The sequence below is a fragment of the Schistosoma mansoni genome, chromosome 1 (assembly GCF_000237925.1).
Source record: "Schistosoma mansoni strain Puerto Rico chromosome 1, complete genome".
NCBI lineage: Eukaryota > Metazoa > Platyhelminthes > Trematoda > Strigeidida > Schistosomatidae > Schistosoma > Schistosoma mansoni.
The window spans coordinates 35943233-35963169 of record NC_031495.1 but is presented as its reverse complement, the minus strand read 5'-3'; the positions used below and the strand labels follow the sequence as shown (position 1 = coordinate 35963169).

Below are 19937 nucleotides of genomic sequence, written 5' to 3'. Positions count from 1 at the left end.
AATGTTTTGGTTACAATAATTAAAGGTCATAGAGGTGTGAAAATAAATAAGGTAATATGATGGGTATTCATGAATAACATAATGAGAATATAAGTAAAGGGTAAATGGAGTAATGATAATAATAGAATGATAATAATAATATTAAGGCCATGGTAACGATAATGATAAGACGTACTTCTTTTGTACGCATAGTTCTGATTTAAGCTCATGGATGGTAAGAGCTTCGGCTATTTTTAGGAGTTTGATACGAAGAAATCTAGGTAGATTTGAATGAATCATATAAACAACCCTAAAATCAGACTGTGGATCCGTAGAATGATTACAGTCGATTAGGTGTTCAAGTATAGAACAGTATTATTTTTTCAGCCATCAAGTTTATATGTCAGTTGAAGTTGATAAATCTGGTAAAATTAACATAAACTCCAGTGTCAATAAGTAAATTATTAATAGTGGGCATTTGTGTTATACCAAAATGTAAAATTATCTAAAAATAGTACACTGAAGTAAAAAAAATACGAGGCCTGAAGTAACATTAATTGAAGCTGTTTGTGTTGCTAATCAACATCTAATTGGTACTTGTTTAACACATATCTCTTTGTCAGCACCCTTTTGTTGTTATGATTTCTTAGCATAGATAGAACAGTGATTTTTAATATGGTGACCTTAAATGAACAGCGATCACTTTGGGTTATTATTTGTCACACATGTTCTCTAGGTAATTCCATAAATATTATTTTACCACCTGACTAGGCAAAATTTTATGTATGACTTGCAGATATGAATAGTGAAGATTTTAATAGTCTCTTTTGGTTGTTGGGTCCAACAATTGAAAAATATATGGTTAATGATGAAAAGAAATTTCTTCTGAATCTTAATAAAACAATGATAATGGTAATAATAAATAGGTAAATTAGAAGTAAGGATCACTTAAATAAAAACCACAAAAATAGAACACCAATAACGATAGAAATACTAAAACAAAAGGATAATGTATAAATTTTATGCTGAGAGAAATATATCCTTGAAATATTTCGCCTATAATCGGTAAATTGATAAGCTACAGTTTCGCTCGAAATCATCTCTAATCGTCTGAAATTTATATAATCGGAACATATTTTATGATGAACCTTCAATCCGATAAAAGATAAAATCCAATAAATATCCTGAATGGTCTTTCCTTACTAAATATTTTAAGTTTTAATGTAATCAAGATATCTACCAGTTCTTTTCAATCAATTTACATTCAATTCTGCCTGTAAAAAACTACTGAAGCGACTCAATTTCTCAAGTACATTGACTTTTTAAGACTACACGACAAAATACAACCTCAACTAGATATGAATCTCTTACAAATGTCCTTGATTTGCAATAGCGAAATAGAAAACATTAACTGGAAATATTGTTTTAGAAGTCTATTAACCGACCAGAAGATACAAAATTGTGTAGAACTATCCAATTATTTACGTAATGTCTAGTCTACACTATTTAAAATTTTTGAAAATTATAAGAGTTAGTATTTACATATACGTTTAATTTAACTTATTTGGTCATGATCCTAACAACAAAGGTATGTATAGCAGCTCACGCTTAATTGAGTTTGTTCGTACTTAATTTAGTTAAGCCGTTTTGTTAACATATTCAATGGACAGAGTCATTCGTACAATACCAACCTATTTATACTATTATATCTTTATATTGTTGCACTTGTATGGATATGTATGCTTGAGCATTGCTTACTGCCTACTCATATATTTATTCTGCTAGCCTTAATATTAGTCGCTTAATTTATTCGATTATTCATTCATTCCCATAGGTTTATATATATATATATATTGATATGTACATTTTAACCCTGTTCGCTGACTCTTTCATTGACTCGATCACTCGCGCGCTCATCCGCTTGCTTTTCGACACTACTCTTACAGGCTTGATTAAGGTGCCTGTAATTTTGGCAATCTGTTCGTGGTTCAATAATACACGTAATCAACACTTCGTATTCGCCTTCTGATTTATACACCGTTTGGATGTTATCTAGTAACGATCATCAGGACGAACTATATTCGAAGTTGAAGGATAATATCAAATACCGACCACCACATATCTTAACGACTAGAAGTAAGCTAAGATGTAGTATATGCGAGTATATCTCGCTTTAAAACGATACTCAGCTAACTGGTAAATAATGAGGATTAAAAGATAAATGTGCTAGTGTGAATAAGGAAATGTTGAAAAAACAAAATTGGACAATATCACAATTCCATCCGTTTTAATTATCTGTTGGTGCTGGCAAAGACTTTCTAAGTTTTCTCTTTTGAAATACTTCTATGATGGCATTAAATCTTCCAAATAACTTCGAACTAATAATCATTCCTAACAATAACAAACAGGCTTTCGTTCTATTTTGCTAGGAGGTGAGTATATACATGCTAATTCACTCAAATATTCTGCATGTGTACGAAATTATTTAAATCAAAGACTCATAGTCTCCTGAACATTATTTAACACAACCACTGATTTTTTTATTATATCACGCTAAATAACATTTTCCTTCCAATGAATATTTTAGACAACATTAGAAAGTAAATAAATTGTCTTTACAAAGTGTGTGTTAATTAGGAAATTCCTATAGGTGCCTTTTGATATTTACCTTCACATAGATTGAAAATAAAATCATAGAGTATTTACAAAAAATTCAAGCAACAACCATAAGATTATCTATATGTACATTTTTCCAAATATTTGAAGTTAACATTAACTAGTAGGAATATCCAAATTCCATTTCAAATGCGAATGTTTTTCAATCCATTGACAAAACCTAAATTATACTAAGCCAATTTTGTTGCTATGACAATACGCGTCCTTATTATTGATATTTTTCATTTTTAGAATGATTTTCACGCACATACTGAATTTTGAGTTTCTTATACGCTTTATAGATATTAGAAATAAAACAAAATCAACCATTAACGGTAGTAGGTTTATAAACGCTGTTTACAGCTATGTTGAATAAACGGCCTCAACTAATCTTCATCTTGACCATCACTTCAATAACGCGCACCGTTTTGTACTTTCATTAAGCGATTGAGAGTGATTGTAAACTGATAAGAAGTGGTTAGATTAGAAAAACACGTCAGGCTATTCGGGGACGAAGCAGAAAGATTTCCAAACCAAATTTTCTTTTAAGCTATAGAACTGTTCGAATAAACATCGGATCTCTGTAAAAATCCCGGATAAGATGCAAAGGAAGTAAAATGATAAGGACATAGTCAACAACAGTCGAACGAAAGCACAGAAAGCCAAGGCAGAAGCAAACAATTGGATGAAGAGCATTAGAGGTGACAAGTGGAAATATTTAGATGGCCTGGAAACTACAGTAGAAAAAGCTGCAAGAGAAAATTTGGGATAACTATATGATACAACAAAGAAGCTGACAGAAAATATAGTAAACTAAAGCGGTTAGTCAGAAAGAAACAAAGAAAATTAACCACTGACGATCAAGAACAACAAAAAGGTGGTTAGGTCACTTTGGAAAACTCGCAAATAGACCAGCACAAATGAACACATCCCAATTAGAGACTAGTGTCAGAAAAGGCTGTCTACTCTATTTGTTTTCCTTTGTGTTGGTTGTTGACTGGATTGTGAGGACCCACACATTTCAAATGTACGAAATACATTGGACACCTTGGATAAATCTGAATAAATTGTAATTGGCCCTTTCATCACACACATAGAAGCAAATGCTGACGAAGATATCTAGTGTAGCAGCTTCTTCAGAAATAGCCCTCGATATTTACAAAGAAAAAACAAAATCCTATATTACAGCCCATGGAGCACCAGTCACATTGTACATAAATGGAGAAACTCTGAGTAGAGTGAAAGCCTGTACGTACTTGGGTAGTATCATGGACAGACAAAAAGGATCTGATATAGATTTAAAGGTAAGAAATGACAAAGAAAGGGGAATATTCCTACAACCTTGAAAGTAACTGGAATTCGAATATTCTGACTGTTATACTGGGTGACAATCATTTTAACACTAATGTTAAAACGGTTCTATCGTGCGGAGCTGAAACTTGAGGAACTAACACAACCATCATCGAGAAAGTACAAGCATTTACAAACAGCTGTCTACATAATATACTTCAAAATTATTGACAGGGTCCATCAGCAATAATGCACTCTGCTAGAAAAAAACTCACAGTTGAGATTAGGAAAACACGAAAGGGCTGAATGAGAAGCACTTTGCAGAAATCTCTAAAATGCATCGCGAAGCAAGCCCTAACTTGGCATCTTTAAGGTAAAAGGGAAAGTGGAAAATCACAGGATACAGTGCAAGGAATAGAAGACAGGCATGAAGATAGTGAAGAGCACTTTGGAACTACTTGAATAAAAATTCCGAAACGAGTAACAGGTTTGGATAAGTAATTCCGTTCCAAGTTATTGTTTTCCACACATATCGGTTCTGTTAGGTGAAATCACAAACTGATAGAAAGAATGGAATCTTTGACGAACATCGTGTACCACCGAAGCATATGTGGAACATACGACTTCGTACTGTTTCGATACTACGAACATCCAAATGTATCTCTGACATTTATCAAGGAGCTTTAGTGAACAACTTTTATGATCAGAAGGCGATTGGCACGATGGAAAAAGTTATTGTTATAACCATTTTTACCACTGACTGGTTTACTGAACTTGTTTGTTTAAGTGTACCAAAGCCTCATTTTCTTCCGTGACCTTGCACGAGTTTGCATACGCTCGGTAGTTCCGCTTGCAGACTTTGGCATGTCTCGGTTTTCTTTCGATACCACGAGATCACCAATAAATATATCTTATTGGAACCGTCAACAGCCTCCTGGTTTTTGGCCTACGGAGGGATCCAACTCGATATCTGGCACGTAATCTTCCTGTAGTGGTGATCGTAGTCAATCGCGAATCTATCCCAAGTACAAGTTGAGCGAGCGGCTGTTAGATCACCGCTCTTGAGAATATCCGCTTTAAGATCTTCGAATGTTTCCGTGACGTCACTAAAGAACATACTAGGTTTGAGGTGTCTGTTGAATTCTCACGGTAATATTTTTACCACTGCGAGGGATTGTGCACGTGGATCGGTCACGCTTTACTTGTGGAAGTCAGCTACTGTGTAGGAGAACCAGGCTTTTTTGTTATTGGGCCAAACTGTCATTAGCGGAGATGAGTGTAGCTAGAAAGTTTTGATCTCAAATAATTTGGGAGTCTGTTCGATCATGATAAATATAAGTGTAGCAACGTACGGGGAAAAAATAACCAAAAGTACTCAAAAGTATCACAGTATGTAAAAATCAATGTAAAAAATTGATATATACAGTTCCAACAAAGAACAGACTCACAGTTTACAAATTGGTGTACCAGACTATGTCAAGTTCACCACTAAAACTGCCACAAGTGTTGGCAGTTTGACAACGGCTTAATGAGTAACACCTTTTTAACCTAAACTTGTCTACCTAGTCAAGTCATGAGTCCAAAATGTAATGGTTCGAAGATACATTTGATAGAATATCGATATATCAGGAAGTGATCAATCTGAGCTGACTGACAGTCGTAAGAGGTGTGGATCACGGCTTACTCACTCATGATCTGGCGCAGATGCGCGGCCTAGCGCCTTCAGCTCGGTAAGTCCACTAAAACTGATGCGGTCAAGATAGACTGTCGAAGACTTACAGAGCTTTTGATTTCGGAGATTTATTTACCACTATAGACGTCCCAAAGGTGAGTTCATTATTACTTGTTCCATCCTAAACACTCTTGAACGCCCCCTTAAATACCAACACAGGTCAAGTGATAACACCCAAAAATTAGAGACAGCATTTCATGATGGACTGTAGGCATGCATTTTGTTCTTAAGGAGTTGCCAACTTCTGGAATTCAGTTTTGACTGAGAGCGGTTCAAATGGCTTCCCAAAGTCCTTCAAGAGGAAACGACATATTCCTAGGAAATCATGTTATTTCAAATTAATTTACTAATGTCACCTGATAGCTAAATATACCTAGGTTCCTGCCTGAAGGCGTCGTTGACTCACTGAGATTAGATAAGGCAGCACGGCATGCGAAGGCCTTGATTCCAACCGTTGGTTGCTACTCCAACGAAGTTTGATGAATGGATACAGGTTGAGAACAAGAAACGACAAAACACTACTAAACAAAATCCACCGGCCCCCGAAAGTAGCCGAGAAATTAAAGACTGATCACAGTGACAGATTAGTTGTCTTTCATAAAATCAAGGAGAGTGAAAGCTCAGAACCTAAAACTTGTTCTGAGCATGACATTGAGTTAATAAAACAGTTACTAATTCAGCTTATGCTTCAGGATATCTCCAGAGTTACTTTGCTGATGGTGTATAGACTAGGTAGTCAAACGAACTTGAAACAAAATCAAACCGGGCTGCTTAAAGTAGTATTTAAATCTCCTAATAAATGGGACTTAATATTACAGAATCGATATAAACTGAAGGGTTCGGAAGTTTTTGTCCGTAAGGACTTGCTGCTCCCAGACCGTGTAAACGGACGAGAAGTCGGAACTGAACTAAAACTTAAGTTAGATTCTGGCGAAAAGGACCTAATAATTGTAAGTTTTCAGGTTGTAATGCTTCGACAGAATGATACTGAAGTCAATATGGATGCAGCCCGAAGCCAGTAAATTGACTCTGGATTTGTTACACATATGCTCGAAGCTTGCTCAATAAGCAGTTGAAACTAAATGTACAGATTGAGGCTGCCAAGTTACAGAGACCTGGCTGACGCAGCTGCTGATTGGTTTGGTCTACCGCAGTCCAAGCTGTGAGGTGAATGAGGTCATGCTAGACAGTCTCAATACTTGATCACAAAGTGGTCGATGTCTAATCTTAGGAGACTTCAATGCACCCACGGCAGACTGGAAAAACCTGTGAACTGAATGGTCGGAAAATTCTTTCGAGCAGGAACCGGTTGACGCAGTTGTCACATTTGCCCTAGCACAACATGTGTAAGAGGCGACCAGGTACAACCCGGACTCTGAATCATCATTACTAGATCTTATATTGACCCATTATGAGGATGATGTCACTAACCTCGGTAACATGCCACCCCTAGGTAAAAGTGATCATGCAGCTCTAAACTTTAACTTTCATATAGTTGTCGAAAACTATCACGCGTCCGCTCAACCCAGACCTAATGTCTGGAAAGCAAACATACAATATATTATAAACCCAGCTTCGTCAGTGGATTGGACAACAGAACCAGAGTTCCCAAGTAAAACAGCTTGGGATGTTTCGAAATTTATACTTCGAAGTTACTGCATTCTACACCCCTTGGACTCCATCAAATAGTTTGAGAAACTCTCCATCATGGTTCAGTAGAGAGGTTTGCACCCTTCTCTTTATGAGGAGGTGGGAGAGATTTAGGTTACTGGGTGCTGATAAGACAAAATCTCAATATCGAGAAACTCGGAATACTTGTGCTTCGACCCTCCTTAAGTCTAGAAGGTTCTGAGGAGAAAAAATTGTCAAGGAATCTATAGAACGCCCTAAACACCTGTATTCGTATATCAACCAAAAGACTAAAAGAAGAGGGAATATTCCAGCACTATGAGGAGACAGTAATGCTTCATCATTAGTGGAAGACGACTATGGTAAAGATCAAGTATTCTCAAACTAATTTAGCAACATATATACCGAAGAGACACCCATCACTTCAGTTCATACAAATACCGCAAAAAAACACTCGACACCATGACTATTAAAGAACTCCATGTCTTTGGTCTGCTGGACAAGCTCGATACAAGCAAATCCACGGGACATGATGAAATGCATTCTAGGTTATTAAAGGAACTAGCTAATTTAGTTGTGAATTCTTTAAGTATATGTTTCGATCTGTCCCTAAACTAGGGTTGAATATCAAAAGACTGGAATAACGAACCCATTGTTATTAGTATGAATATAACCAGATTACAGAATACATGCTTTATCCCCTCCCACTATTCATTGATTGTTAATCATGGCCTCCTGCTCCTAAACCCCACTTTCAGATTCCGAATCTCTCCAACAGTCAAAGATGCATTATTTTTTAAATGTCCTGTCCTTTTTTCTAATACAATTAGACAGATAACTCACTAACATTGTGGATGCTGATCATCTAAGGTCGATCAAAAGAATCTCAAAATGTCCTAAATTCTTGTGAGTTGCTCAATGTTTTACTTTTCTTACCCTGAAAGTTTTACAATCTTCTACTCTTTCATATCGTTTATTTTCCTTTAGTTCTTACCATCTCTTAACCACGTATAATCTGACCTGTCTCTTATAGCTTATACCATTCGTTATATTCATAGCAATATGATATACTTAGTTGATGTCTTACCCACAATACAAATGCTTTGGACATCTGACGTGTTTGTAACAAGGAACTAGTAGAAACAGCGTATTTCAACTATGGGCCTTGATAAAGGCAATATTCATACTTACTACAAACGTACGGGAGCCTAACATCACAAAAGGAGAAAGGGTGGCGTTACCGACCAGCATACATGATGGGGGTAGATAACATCCGTGTACATAGGGCAGAACATTTTAAATTACGTCTCCTTATGTCAAGTGGGATGTCACGAATCAACGGTTTGGCTGAAGAATAACTGTCTGCGTAGTTTAGGTACGCGATATTCCCCAATGAAATCAAAACAAAGGGATTGGGAAAATAACGGGTCTATATTTCATCATAAATACAAATGTACATTATTACATAAACAAATATTACCACTCAGTTATTCAACCAATAATAGTTTCCTCAATAATCGATCCAAGTTACAATAAATAGACACACTGATAAGGAATATAAGAAAATTACCGGACGCGCCAAAAGATAAGTTTTATTCTATCCTTTCTGGATAAATCAAGTAAAAATCCGTTCAAAAGATAATGGTTTGTTGCTTTATAACACGAAGTGTTTCCGATTCTCGAAAAGTGCTTCAATTCACAATCAAAATGCACGATCCCAGTCAACTCAAGCAACACAATCAAAGAGGGAACAATCAATATGGCTGCCACCAAGATTAAGTACTAACTCAAACAACAGAAATACAGCTCGGGCAGAAACATAGGAACGCAGGGAAGGCGAAAGAAAAATGAGAAAACTATAATAATGTAAAATATTACCATCTCAAATAACATCAAAAAGACCAACAAAAATGTACAACTAAAGAAACCATTAGGAACAAGTTGTAAAATGTATGCATGGAGGATTTTCATACAAGAAACCTTCAGAATGGATCTTACAAGTAAAGCTTCATCATTAGTGAAAGAAGACCATGGCAAAGATCAAGTATTCTCAAACTAACTTAGCAATATATATACAGAAGAGACACCCATCACGTCAGTTCACACAAATCCCCCCACACACAGCGAACACCATGTGATGTATGGGCGAGAATGACAATGATTGGTTGTCTTGATGAGTCAGAAATGTAGATAGTGTGACAGGCGTCATATGTGTTATATATTCCCCTATCTTGACCGTTATTGATTGACTGTTCCTTATGTCGGATTTTGGTGTGGAAATATATTGACGTTGTAGTCAAGCTAATCTCGTGTTCTCGATCTGAGTTGTGTTGAAGTCCTGTAAAATAGACACTGGGTGAAAATCTAGTGTAGATATTCGTCTAACGTAAATTAGCGTCCCACATACGTGTAAAAAGTGAAAGAACTGTTGTAACAAGAAACCCTGGCGTTATAACAAGTATCCTCCTGTTTATAACAATTGGTGACGGTGATCAAAACGGATCTACGCTTACATATTCAGTTAAAGTGAATTTTGTAGCAACAAAATGGATGATCTACAAACCTTATTGCAACGGCAAAATTCTTTAATCGAATTATTAGTCAAAAATATGTCAATATCCTCAAGAACAAATGTGACTAATTCCACTATGACTCCGGATTTTATTGCAAATTCAATAACTGAATTTAGATTTGATCCAGAAAGCGGAGTTACTTTTGAGACATGGTTTAAACGCCATGAGGATTTGTTTATTAATGACTGTAAAGAGTGGGACCAAGGTTCAAAATTGAGATTATTATTACGAAAGCTCGGAGTGTCAGAACATGAAAAATTCTGTAATTTTGTCCTCCCAAAGAAGCCATCCGACATAACGTTCAAAGAAACAGTAGATTACCTGACACGTATATTTGGAGAACGGTCATCAATTTTTCAGTCTTCAGCTTGTAAAGAAAGCACAGGACGACTATGTAACGTATGCAAGTATCGTGAACCGGGAATGTGAGCGGTTCCGTTTACAAGAAATGTCCTCAGATCAATTCAAGTGCCTTATTTTTGTATGTGGATTACAATCTTCAGTAGATGCAGATATTAGAACACGGATTCTAGCGAGAATCGAACAAGATCCTAATATCAGTCTACAATCAGTATCTGAAGAGTGTCAAAGAATGGTTAATTTGAAGCATGACACGAATCTCGTAGAAAGGAACAGTGAACACGTTGGAGTTAAAGCCGTACGTAAATCTTTTAATGGAAATAAAGATTGGTACTCCCAGCGAATGCCAAATCAAGTGAAACCTAAAACGTCATGTTGGCGATGTGGTAAGTGTCATTCTGCTAATGTTTGCTACTTTAAAAAACGAGTATGCTTCCAATGTGGTAAATATGGTCATGCTCAAGTATGTTGTAAAATTGGGCCGAAAAATGCTGACCGTGAGTATAAGTTCCATAAAGGAAATAAGATACAGACTTCAAAAGTAATAGCACATAACCGCAAGTTAGAGGAAGATATAGTGGTTGCTTCTATATCACTTGAACCGGAAATAAAAAGAGTGTTCTGTGATGCTATCAGAATTCTACCAGTAACGGCGGAAACGGTTAAAGAAGCCACGGCTAGTGATCCTCTACTCAAAAGAATAAAAGAAGCTGTTTTAAAGGGTTGGAAACAGGATAAAGCTGATCGAGAGTTTCACCAATTTTTCCTGAGACGTGAGTCTATATCGATTTTTGATAATTGTTTAATGTATGGCGATCGTGTTGTTATCCCTAAATCCCTTCAGTTTCTTGTGCTTAGACAGTTTCACATTGGTCATCCGGGAATGAACAGAATGAAAGCAGTTATGCGTAGTTATGTCTATTGGCCATTCATGGATAAGGATGTGGAAGAATACGTATTGAGATGTCGGCGATGTACCGAAGTCACAAAAGATCCCCCGAAAGTAGAATCCCAGCCATGGCCAGAAATGAAAAAGCCTTGGGTCCGACTATACGTTGATTATGCTGGACCAATAAGTGGACAATATTTTTTGGTGGTGGTTGATTCATACTCAAAATGGCCTGAAATTTATGTTGTACTAGGGTTGGTTATCAAAAGACCGGACGAATGCAATGGTAAGTCGCGTCTTGAAAACAGGTACGATACATAAATTCGAGAACTACCGACCTGTTAGCCTAATCAGCGTGGTTGTCAAAGTTTTGGAAGAGATTATTCGGAAGGATATGTTGTTATATCTTGATGAAAACTGGATCCTTTCGGAAAAACAGTATGGTTTTAAAATGTTATACCTGTCTTACATACACTCATGATTAATAACATTGAGTTACTTGTTGTCCAGACACACAAAGACTTGGTTAATAAGCTCAGTAATCAAATGAATTAGTATCGCAACTGTGCAAATAAAATGAAAATACCTAACAATTTCATCATGTGTGAAAAAATAAATGCCGAATTTTAGATGTGTTAAATGCAGTTTTCGTAAGTCTGAACCTCTTTTGTAGGCTATCTCGCCATCGTGGAGTTTCGAATTTGTGTCGCGTCTCGAATTATCAATGGAGTATTTCGATCCTTAGTAGGGCTTAACACTCCATTACTCAGCCGTCCTCAATGAATATCGCTGATTAATAGATGTGTTTCATGACTTAACACGTTTAAATAAGACGGAGTCAAACGTAGAAATCAAAAGTGTTATGATGCATACGTTCGGTACATTCACACTGGCATACAAACAGTGATATGCCAAGTGAACGGGTGAGGAGTTGGGGGTTGGCCAGTTGCTGTCTTGAAGTGTGAGTCTTGAAATAACTTTAACAATGATTGGAATACAACCTACAAAAAATGAACGGCAGATAGAAACACTCACAAGAAAAACACTTACAAAAGTACACATTTGTAAGTCATAAGTAATTATGACAAGTACAAATTTATCGGGAGGATAACATTGATTTACCAGTGATAGTTTGACTTCACTATCAGTCGGAATAGGTGCAAATTCACAACTTTGTACAGTCGCTGCAGATGTAAATATGCCACAGATATTCAAGGTTTGAAAACGCTTTAGTCTGTAAAGTCCTAATAAGGGAACGATACCAAACCACTCAAACCAGAAGTCAGAAATCAAGCTGTTCAAAGAAATATTTAGAACGTTGCCGATGTGTCGATAAAAGTCTGATCTAACCTGGCTGGTGGTTGTAGTGGACACGTAGCCCGGCATACTCACTCGTGATGTGGTGCGGATGAGTGACAATGTAAATTCAGATAGGGTGTGTCCAGTAAAATTAATGAGATCAGAATCAATGTCCAAGACTTACAGTAATATTGTTTGAGGATTTATGTGCAACCAAGTGACTTCGATAAACACCTTGCTTACGTTTTGCAACGAATGCTATTGTCTAGGAATTCAATTTTTAGAGAATGGTGTGTTTGTGCTACCGAAAAGACGGATCGAAGTGTGGTTTTTTGGGCCCTATTATTCGAAGATAAATGCTTTCAAGTGTATCATGTTGCATGGCGGTCACCAAGGTACGAATAGATACACGACAAGCTACCTGTCGTCCAGAAATGTAGTAACTTAAGATTCATTGCTAACGGAGTCTTAAAAACTACTGCACACTGCCGTGAGATAGACGTTAGTGATTTGGAACCCTCTGGTCAATATAGAGGATATTTGGTTATGTCGATGCTAAAACCACTTAGAATTTGAGTACAGTTTACTTTCACCCTAACTTGATCATTGCACACAAGAGGCTAGCCCATGCCTAAAAAGAGAAAGTGGGCTGTTGGAAAAACTTCAAGGAACTGTAACTAAGCTGATTCACAGTCCCATTGCTCCCGTACGATGACATACAGACTGAACTAAAATACCTATTCCTCTTGTCATAAAGAAGAACCAGAGGTGACTTGATAATAGTTTTAGAACTACAAAGCGATAACTTTGCATCTGACATGCCTTCCTTGTTCCTGTCTTCTAAAACACAGTTTACTAGGACATCCTAAGAAAGTCCACAAGCTGAGAACAAGCAACTTGTCAGATGAATACCGAATTTTTCGTCGGATCATCAATGAATGAAACTCATTACCTCAACAAGTGACTGAAGCTCCATCTGTCAACGCTTTCAAGAGAAAGTTGGATCATGTACTTTCCGAACTGATACTGAAATTTACTAACAGATTGTTGCTTTTCTAAAACTCCCAATGGATTATAACACTAAGTCATACTTTTCCGCATTTCCGACCAACCTTTCAAATCACGATGGCTGATCTTAAAAGACATCGATAATTATACGTGACCTCGGTTGAAGACTGCAAATAAATAGTCGTAGCAACGCGCAGTTTTCAACTGCCTGACGCGTCATGGCCTCGTTTTTTGATGTCAGCTCTAAGAGGAAAGATAAAAAAGAAGAGGAAGAAGGTAAGAAAGGTCTTGTTACTTTATGTTTGATTCTTTGTAGCTTGGTGTTTATGTGCCTTACATATAATGTTTTTATATATTTCTAGGCTACGGAGCAGTGTATGCAAAGCTGGATAAAACTGTGGTTTTGCAAGAAGTATTTGCAACTTCTGTTCTCTCGATATGCAAATGTTTTAGGCCCGCTTGTTTAATCAAACAACACTTAACCCAAGGAAATGTGTGCACATCTTGACTAAAATTCTAGTGATTTTGGAGCAGGTCTTATTTAATTTATAATTTCTAAACTGGATATATAGAGTGAAAAGTTGGGGAAGATAGAGGCGACGGATGCTTTTTTCGCAATGACCAAGTTGTTTCAATCTAATGACGTATGTTGTTTGGTTCTAACTTTCGTCTTCAGCAAAATCTTCGTCGCATGCTTTACCTAGTGATTAAAGAATTGTCTACTGTTGCAGATGATGTGATTATTGTTACGAGCAGGTACCCTCTTGAATAATAACTACTACTCTGTAGCTTGACTAAAGATATGACTGGTCCAGAAATTGCTTTTCGAGGCCCTGCAATTCGGGCGCTTTGTACTATTACGGATGTAAGTTGAGCTTCGATTTTATTGTCTTTTTTAGGCAGCGATGGTCCAGAGTATTGAACGCTACCTAAAGCAGGCTGTAGTAGATAAGTCCCCTGCCATAGCATCAGCTGTGTTGACGTCTGCATATAAGTTAATGAGTGTTTGTCCGGATATTATCAAAAGATGGACGAACGAAGTACAAGAAGCTGCATCGGGCTCTCGTGTAATGGTACAATATCATGCTCTTGGTCTGTTGTATTTAATTCGTCAATCTGATCGACTTGCTGTGACGAAAATGATTCAAAAGTTTACTCGGTCTACTTTAAGATCTCCTTACGCGTATTGTCTCATGGTGAGTTATTATTCATGTTATCTCACTTCTGTAGATAAGGATAGTTGCAAAGCAGTTGGACGAAGATGGACACCCGTAAGTTGTCCGATTTTTACTGAGGGAAGTGTGTTTATTTGATGTCAAAGTATTCCGAAACTCATACATGGAGTATCTTTTTGTAGCTCACTCAGTTTTGTTATCGAACATTTTTAACCACTGCTAGTGATAGGCGAGTCGTAGCGTAGATTCCAGCACACAAACGAATAGGTAAGCTTTTACGGTTAATGGTATAATAAAGTATAGAATTCGTAAAATTTTTATAAATACTGCAAAAATCACGGTTAAAAACCAATAGCTGGCACCACAAATCCTGGGATTTCACGAGACAAAAGGTTGGCACATTTACATATTGGAAGTAACTTAAAATTCTGTCTTCTACTCAGCGACAGTTGGACTTCATCTACAAAAAATCAATCGGAAAATTTTGGCTTACTAAACTATCTGTTGATGTATGATCTCCGTTTTTGGTGTGTTTAACGGTTACGCATCTTGTAGCTTTTAGAGATTCTTCCTAGGTTTCAGCGGAAAATGTATTGACTCACTCTAATTTCGTCAAAGATCAGAGTAATTCTTCCATATCCACAAGCTCTCAACTATTGCATTCGACAAGTTCTCATGATTTCCAAAATCTTAATCAGCTTATTTATTTATTTAAAGACATAAATATTGGTACAAAGGGGCACCGAATACATATGCGCCACACAAGTCACTTGACTTCTGTGTGGGTTGTAATACCTTATTTATTTGTTATTTGAACATAAATATTGGTACAAAGGGGCACCAAATATATATGCGCCACACAAATCTCATTTGATTTGTGTGAGGGCTGTGATACTGCCCGGGTGCCCAAACCGAAGCAGGTGGTTTTCTTAGGGGGCCACACCCCGAGCCTTTGACCTAAGGGTCTGATCCACAAGGCAGTGGAGCATCGTAAGGAGATGTAGTCCCATGGTAGCCGGTGGCTAACGATTGGTTCATATGCCATTTGTTCCTTCAGGATCCTACAGCCCATGTGTACCATTGATTTGGAATCAGGGTTTGCCAACTCCTCTGGGTGGACTTTTCGTGCCCACCAACCCGGTTACAGAGCTGAAAATTCACTTTTATCCCCTCGATTTCGTGAACAACACCCCCGCCGCGAGAGGGCAGTGAGTAGGACTTTCCTGGCAGTGGTTGTATACGCGTGGCTATATGAGAAAATTTCGAGAGGGAGAGCTGACTATCCCCATACTCGACCGTACCAGGGCATTTGGGGCCCGACCGTTGCTGCTACCTTGACGTGGCGGTTGGGCTTGCCTATCTAATCTTCTGAATTCTTCATGTCCGTATCCTTTTTCTCTTTCCAAATTTATTTCACCGTACTATCCTCCTTCAATAACATCTTCAAACCCTTATCTTTCACATAATACTTATACTCTTACTACTTCTACCAATATGGGATTTGAATCGACAACTTCATCTCTGTGGTAATGTAGTATGGCAACTCGAACTGATGTACGTACGTATGAAGTTCTACGTTGTAACTGACTGACTGACTTACTGACTGAGGGCATTTGGGGGCAAAAGTACAGGCCCAGCTCGTAGACCACGTATGGTCATATATTGTCATTTTCGTATGTCCTATGTATTTTTAAAATTTCAAGGTTTATAAACCATAGTAATGTTCTATATTTCCTGTATTCCAAAACAAATCGAATTCGTTTGAACTATCTGAGTCACATCAATTTTTGTGTACATACACTTTGACCCACATGTGTTGTGTGATATGTATAGTGTGTCATTCTATCTTCTCAAGAACGAGTCTTCAAATTCAGATTGCCATTTTAATATGTTTTTTATACCCTTAAACCATATTTTCACAATCTCATTAGGAATAATCCACAATTATATGAGTTTTTGGAATCATCTCTTCGCCATAAATCGGAGATGGTCATATACGAAGCGGCTCGAGCGATAATTAGCCTCCGAAACTTAACAGCTAAAGAATTAGCACCTGCCGTGGGTGTTTTACAACTGCTTTGTACATCTTCTAAACCTGCGTTACGATATGCTGCTGTACATACGTTAAATTCTGTCGCCAGTAATCATCCTGCAGCAGTAACTGCATGTAATCTCGATCTTGAGCAACTAATTGGCGATCCTAATAGAAGCATTGCAACACTTGCAATAACTACTTTACTAAAGGTAAGTGAATAAAACCGCGGTAGACTATTTCCTTCATCTCTCATTTTTATTTACGATTCCCACTAAGACCAGAACCTGCAATAACCTTGGTCGGTGGAAGTTAACAATTTCTAAATGACTTTCAGTTATCAATATCTTTAAGTTGCGTGTCCACCATAATCCCTCTTTACTACCTAAAGTAACTGATGTAGCTCATATGGCGGCCATAAACTAAAATAACTAAGCCAAGTGAATATATTAGTTTTCTGATTCAACGTATTTGACTTGCACCTGGTACGTTATTGTGCCCTTGCAACAACCGTAGATCTAATTTAAGACCTACAAGGTAAAGAAAGACATATGACCAATATTCTATTATTGTAGATGCTTCTTTTGTGGCTCGGAGCTTAAACATAGGGTTTCTTTTAAGGAAGGGCAATGGTTTGCCTAAAGTTATTGATAAGTTATTCCCATTCTGTAGGATTTTCATTGCATAAAACATCGGTTGGTAGAAGTATTGATACTATCGTGAATACTCATACCCTATCAAGTTAAATCTTCGTTAACCGTACTTTCCTATTTTGTTGTTTCTCTCTTTCAACGTTATTAAAATGTGTGTGAGAACTTAAGTTGGCGCAATATGACTTTTAATATGGAATAATTATAGACCATATGGAATTGCACAGTTTAGAATATTATTAATTAATTAAATTTTTTAGACGGGTAACGAGTCAAATGTTGAACGTTTGCTAAAACATGTATCTCCGTTCATGAGTGAAATAAGCGATGAATTTAAAATAGTCGTATTGGAATCTATCCATGCTTTGGCAACAAAGTACCCCAAAAAGTATACAGTGTTATTAAACTTTTTATCTGGACTTCTTCGTGATTCGGCCGGATACACTTTTAAAAAAGCAGTTGTGGTTGCTATCGAGTCAATTATCAAACAAATTCCAGAAGCTAAAAGTATAGGTAGGTTTGTCTTAAGCGTTTCTGTAAAGCTTTTTTCCTCGTTTCTACAATTTAGCAAGGTAAGAAAATCACTTGCAATTCTTGACCATCAGATAATTGATTGCAAATGGTTTTTTGAAACAGTAACTCTCCCAACATTGTCATTAAAACTGACTGCAAATCATTGAATATGCATGGGTAAAGTATAACATCAGAAAATTTCGTAAAATAAGTGATTAACTATTTGTATGCTTATGAATCTGAAAACTTAGCTTAAATTTAGAAATAGTTAAGTAAAGATCAGAATTACATGATATTCATACTCTTTCATAACTCGTTCAAATCCTAGAATAGATATTTGTACTCACAAAAAGTGTAGTATGTTGTAGTGCGTGTTCCAAATACGGCTCACCAGTTTGTAGTGGATGTCGAGTCGAAGACGGACTATGATCACCACTATAATTCGTTTACGCGCCCAGAAACGACTTGGTTCCTTTGATAGCTCGTAAATCAGAAGGCTTTATTAATCCAGATCAAGTATATTTATTGGCGATCTCGTGGTATAGAAATAATACCGAGACGTGCCAAAGAGTACAGGCAAAATGAGCAGTGCGTGAGCAAGTTCGAACCAAACAAGGCGGAGAGCGAAACAAGAAGTGAAACTGATACAGTTAAACAAATACAGTAAAACAATCTCTGGTACAATTGGTTACAATAATAATAATAATTGTTTCCGTTATTCCAATCGTGTTCTTATCGAGACTGGCCGGTCACTACAATGTCATGTCAAAGACTTCACGGAGGTAGTCTGCCGTATCTTATGAAGATTAGACCAACAGGCACTAACTTGATGAACTGGTTCCGTATCTTAGTGGGGGCTTTTGTGTAACTTTTTCCGAATGCTAGCTTACTTCAGCCAGGATTTTACGTTACATTGGGGTTGGTGGTAGATTGAAATGCGCAAAACATGATAGCATCACTTCACTGATGTACATCAGCTAGTATTCTTAACGTAACTGGTAGTAGAACTGTATTTTGGTGATTAGCACCTATTGCATCTTTTTCAAAACAAGTACCACAGTGGTTCCATTTTAACTAAAAAGTCTTCATCTTTAAAAATATGGTGGGGTGGGGGCAGCTATATAGGCTGTTTACCACTCATTTTAGTACATGAAATTCATTCATTTGCGCCCCATCTGTTGCATCACTCTTTACCAATTTTGAAGTTACAGTTGAATTCGGTCAAAGTTATAGGAGGACCGAGCTTGTCATTCGCCGCGCTTTTCCTACTGTCTGGGCGTTTTTGGTAACTGGGTCCATTACATGTCCTACAACACTGATTTCTGATGGTTGATTTTATTGGCTGAAATAACTTTCTGCAATTGTCAGAGTTTATCATTCTTTTCTCTGTTTTAGCTCGCTTCGATCATTAAATTTTGTCAGTCCTTATGTAGACATTTTGAATACTTTTTGAATATTTCTTTGCGCTCAAAATTCGCACCAATAAGCGGACGTATTTCAAATTGTAAGAACTTCACTGAAAATCAGTATTTATTTGTGTAGTTTCTCTCTAAGCCTCAGACCCAGCCAGTTTGATTACATCAGTTCACTTAGGACGACACATCAACTGATCACCAGGAGGCCAGACAAATTCCAGTTAGTGCTCTAAAAAGATTAACAATCTTCCGTACTTGACCGATCACAATATGATTATTTGAGTTACTAAAACTGTACGACACAGACTAAACATTGGTTTTCGTAACAACAAGTAGTTCACCAGCATTTATAGTTTACCTTTGCCCTGTGTTTTTCTGGAAATTTTTTACAGAGTAGTTTCATTAAAAATTTCCATGTTGTAATTCAGAACACACGTGAGCGAACAATATTGTTTTCAATTGAGTTTTTATCAGTTCTTACTCTAGTACACGTGAAACACTTGTCTAGGTATATAAAAATATTAAACCAGTCAAGGTAGTTTGTGAGTCAATGATCACATGAAGCAGATTACACAAATAAACATAATCAGAGGAAAAGTACAAATTATTGGTAAAAAGACATGTGTACTAGTAGTGATAGAAATAATAAAAGTCCTAGTCAAGCTTTCTAAGCAAAGATGGATAGTGGCTAGCATTGAGATCCAGGACGCGCGTTTCGCCCTATTTGGGACTCGTCAA

At 37.0% G+C, this 19937-nt stretch overlaps 1 protein-coding gene across 1 annotated transcript in view; it reads left to right on the top strand.

The window, feature by feature from the left end:
- The first annotated feature begins 13576 nt into the window (after window positions 1-13576).
- Window positions 13577-19937, top strand: part of Smp_092770 (putative coatomer gamma subunit) — a 17906-nt gene continuing 11545 nt past the window's right edge. Inside the window, exons 1-10 of the mRNA XM_018794243.1 lie at window positions 13577-13690; window positions 13777-13826; window positions 13868-13948; window positions 13987-14058; window positions 14091-14170; window positions 14204-14279; window positions 14314-14610; window positions 14645-14685; window positions 16521-16833; window positions 17532-17784. Coding sequence (XP_018648675.1) covers window positions 13633-13690; window positions 13777-13826; window positions 13868-13948; window positions 13987-14058; window positions 14091-14170; window positions 14204-14279; window positions 14314-14610; window positions 14645-14685; window positions 16521-16833; window positions 17532-17784 — 1321 coding nt within the window. The 5' untranslated portion in view covers window positions 13577-13632. The remainder of the gene's footprint in view (window positions 13691-13776; window positions 13827-13867; window positions 13949-13986; window positions 14059-14090; window positions 14171-14203; window positions 14280-14313; window positions 14611-14644; window positions 14686-16520; window positions 16834-17531; window positions 17785-19937) is intronic.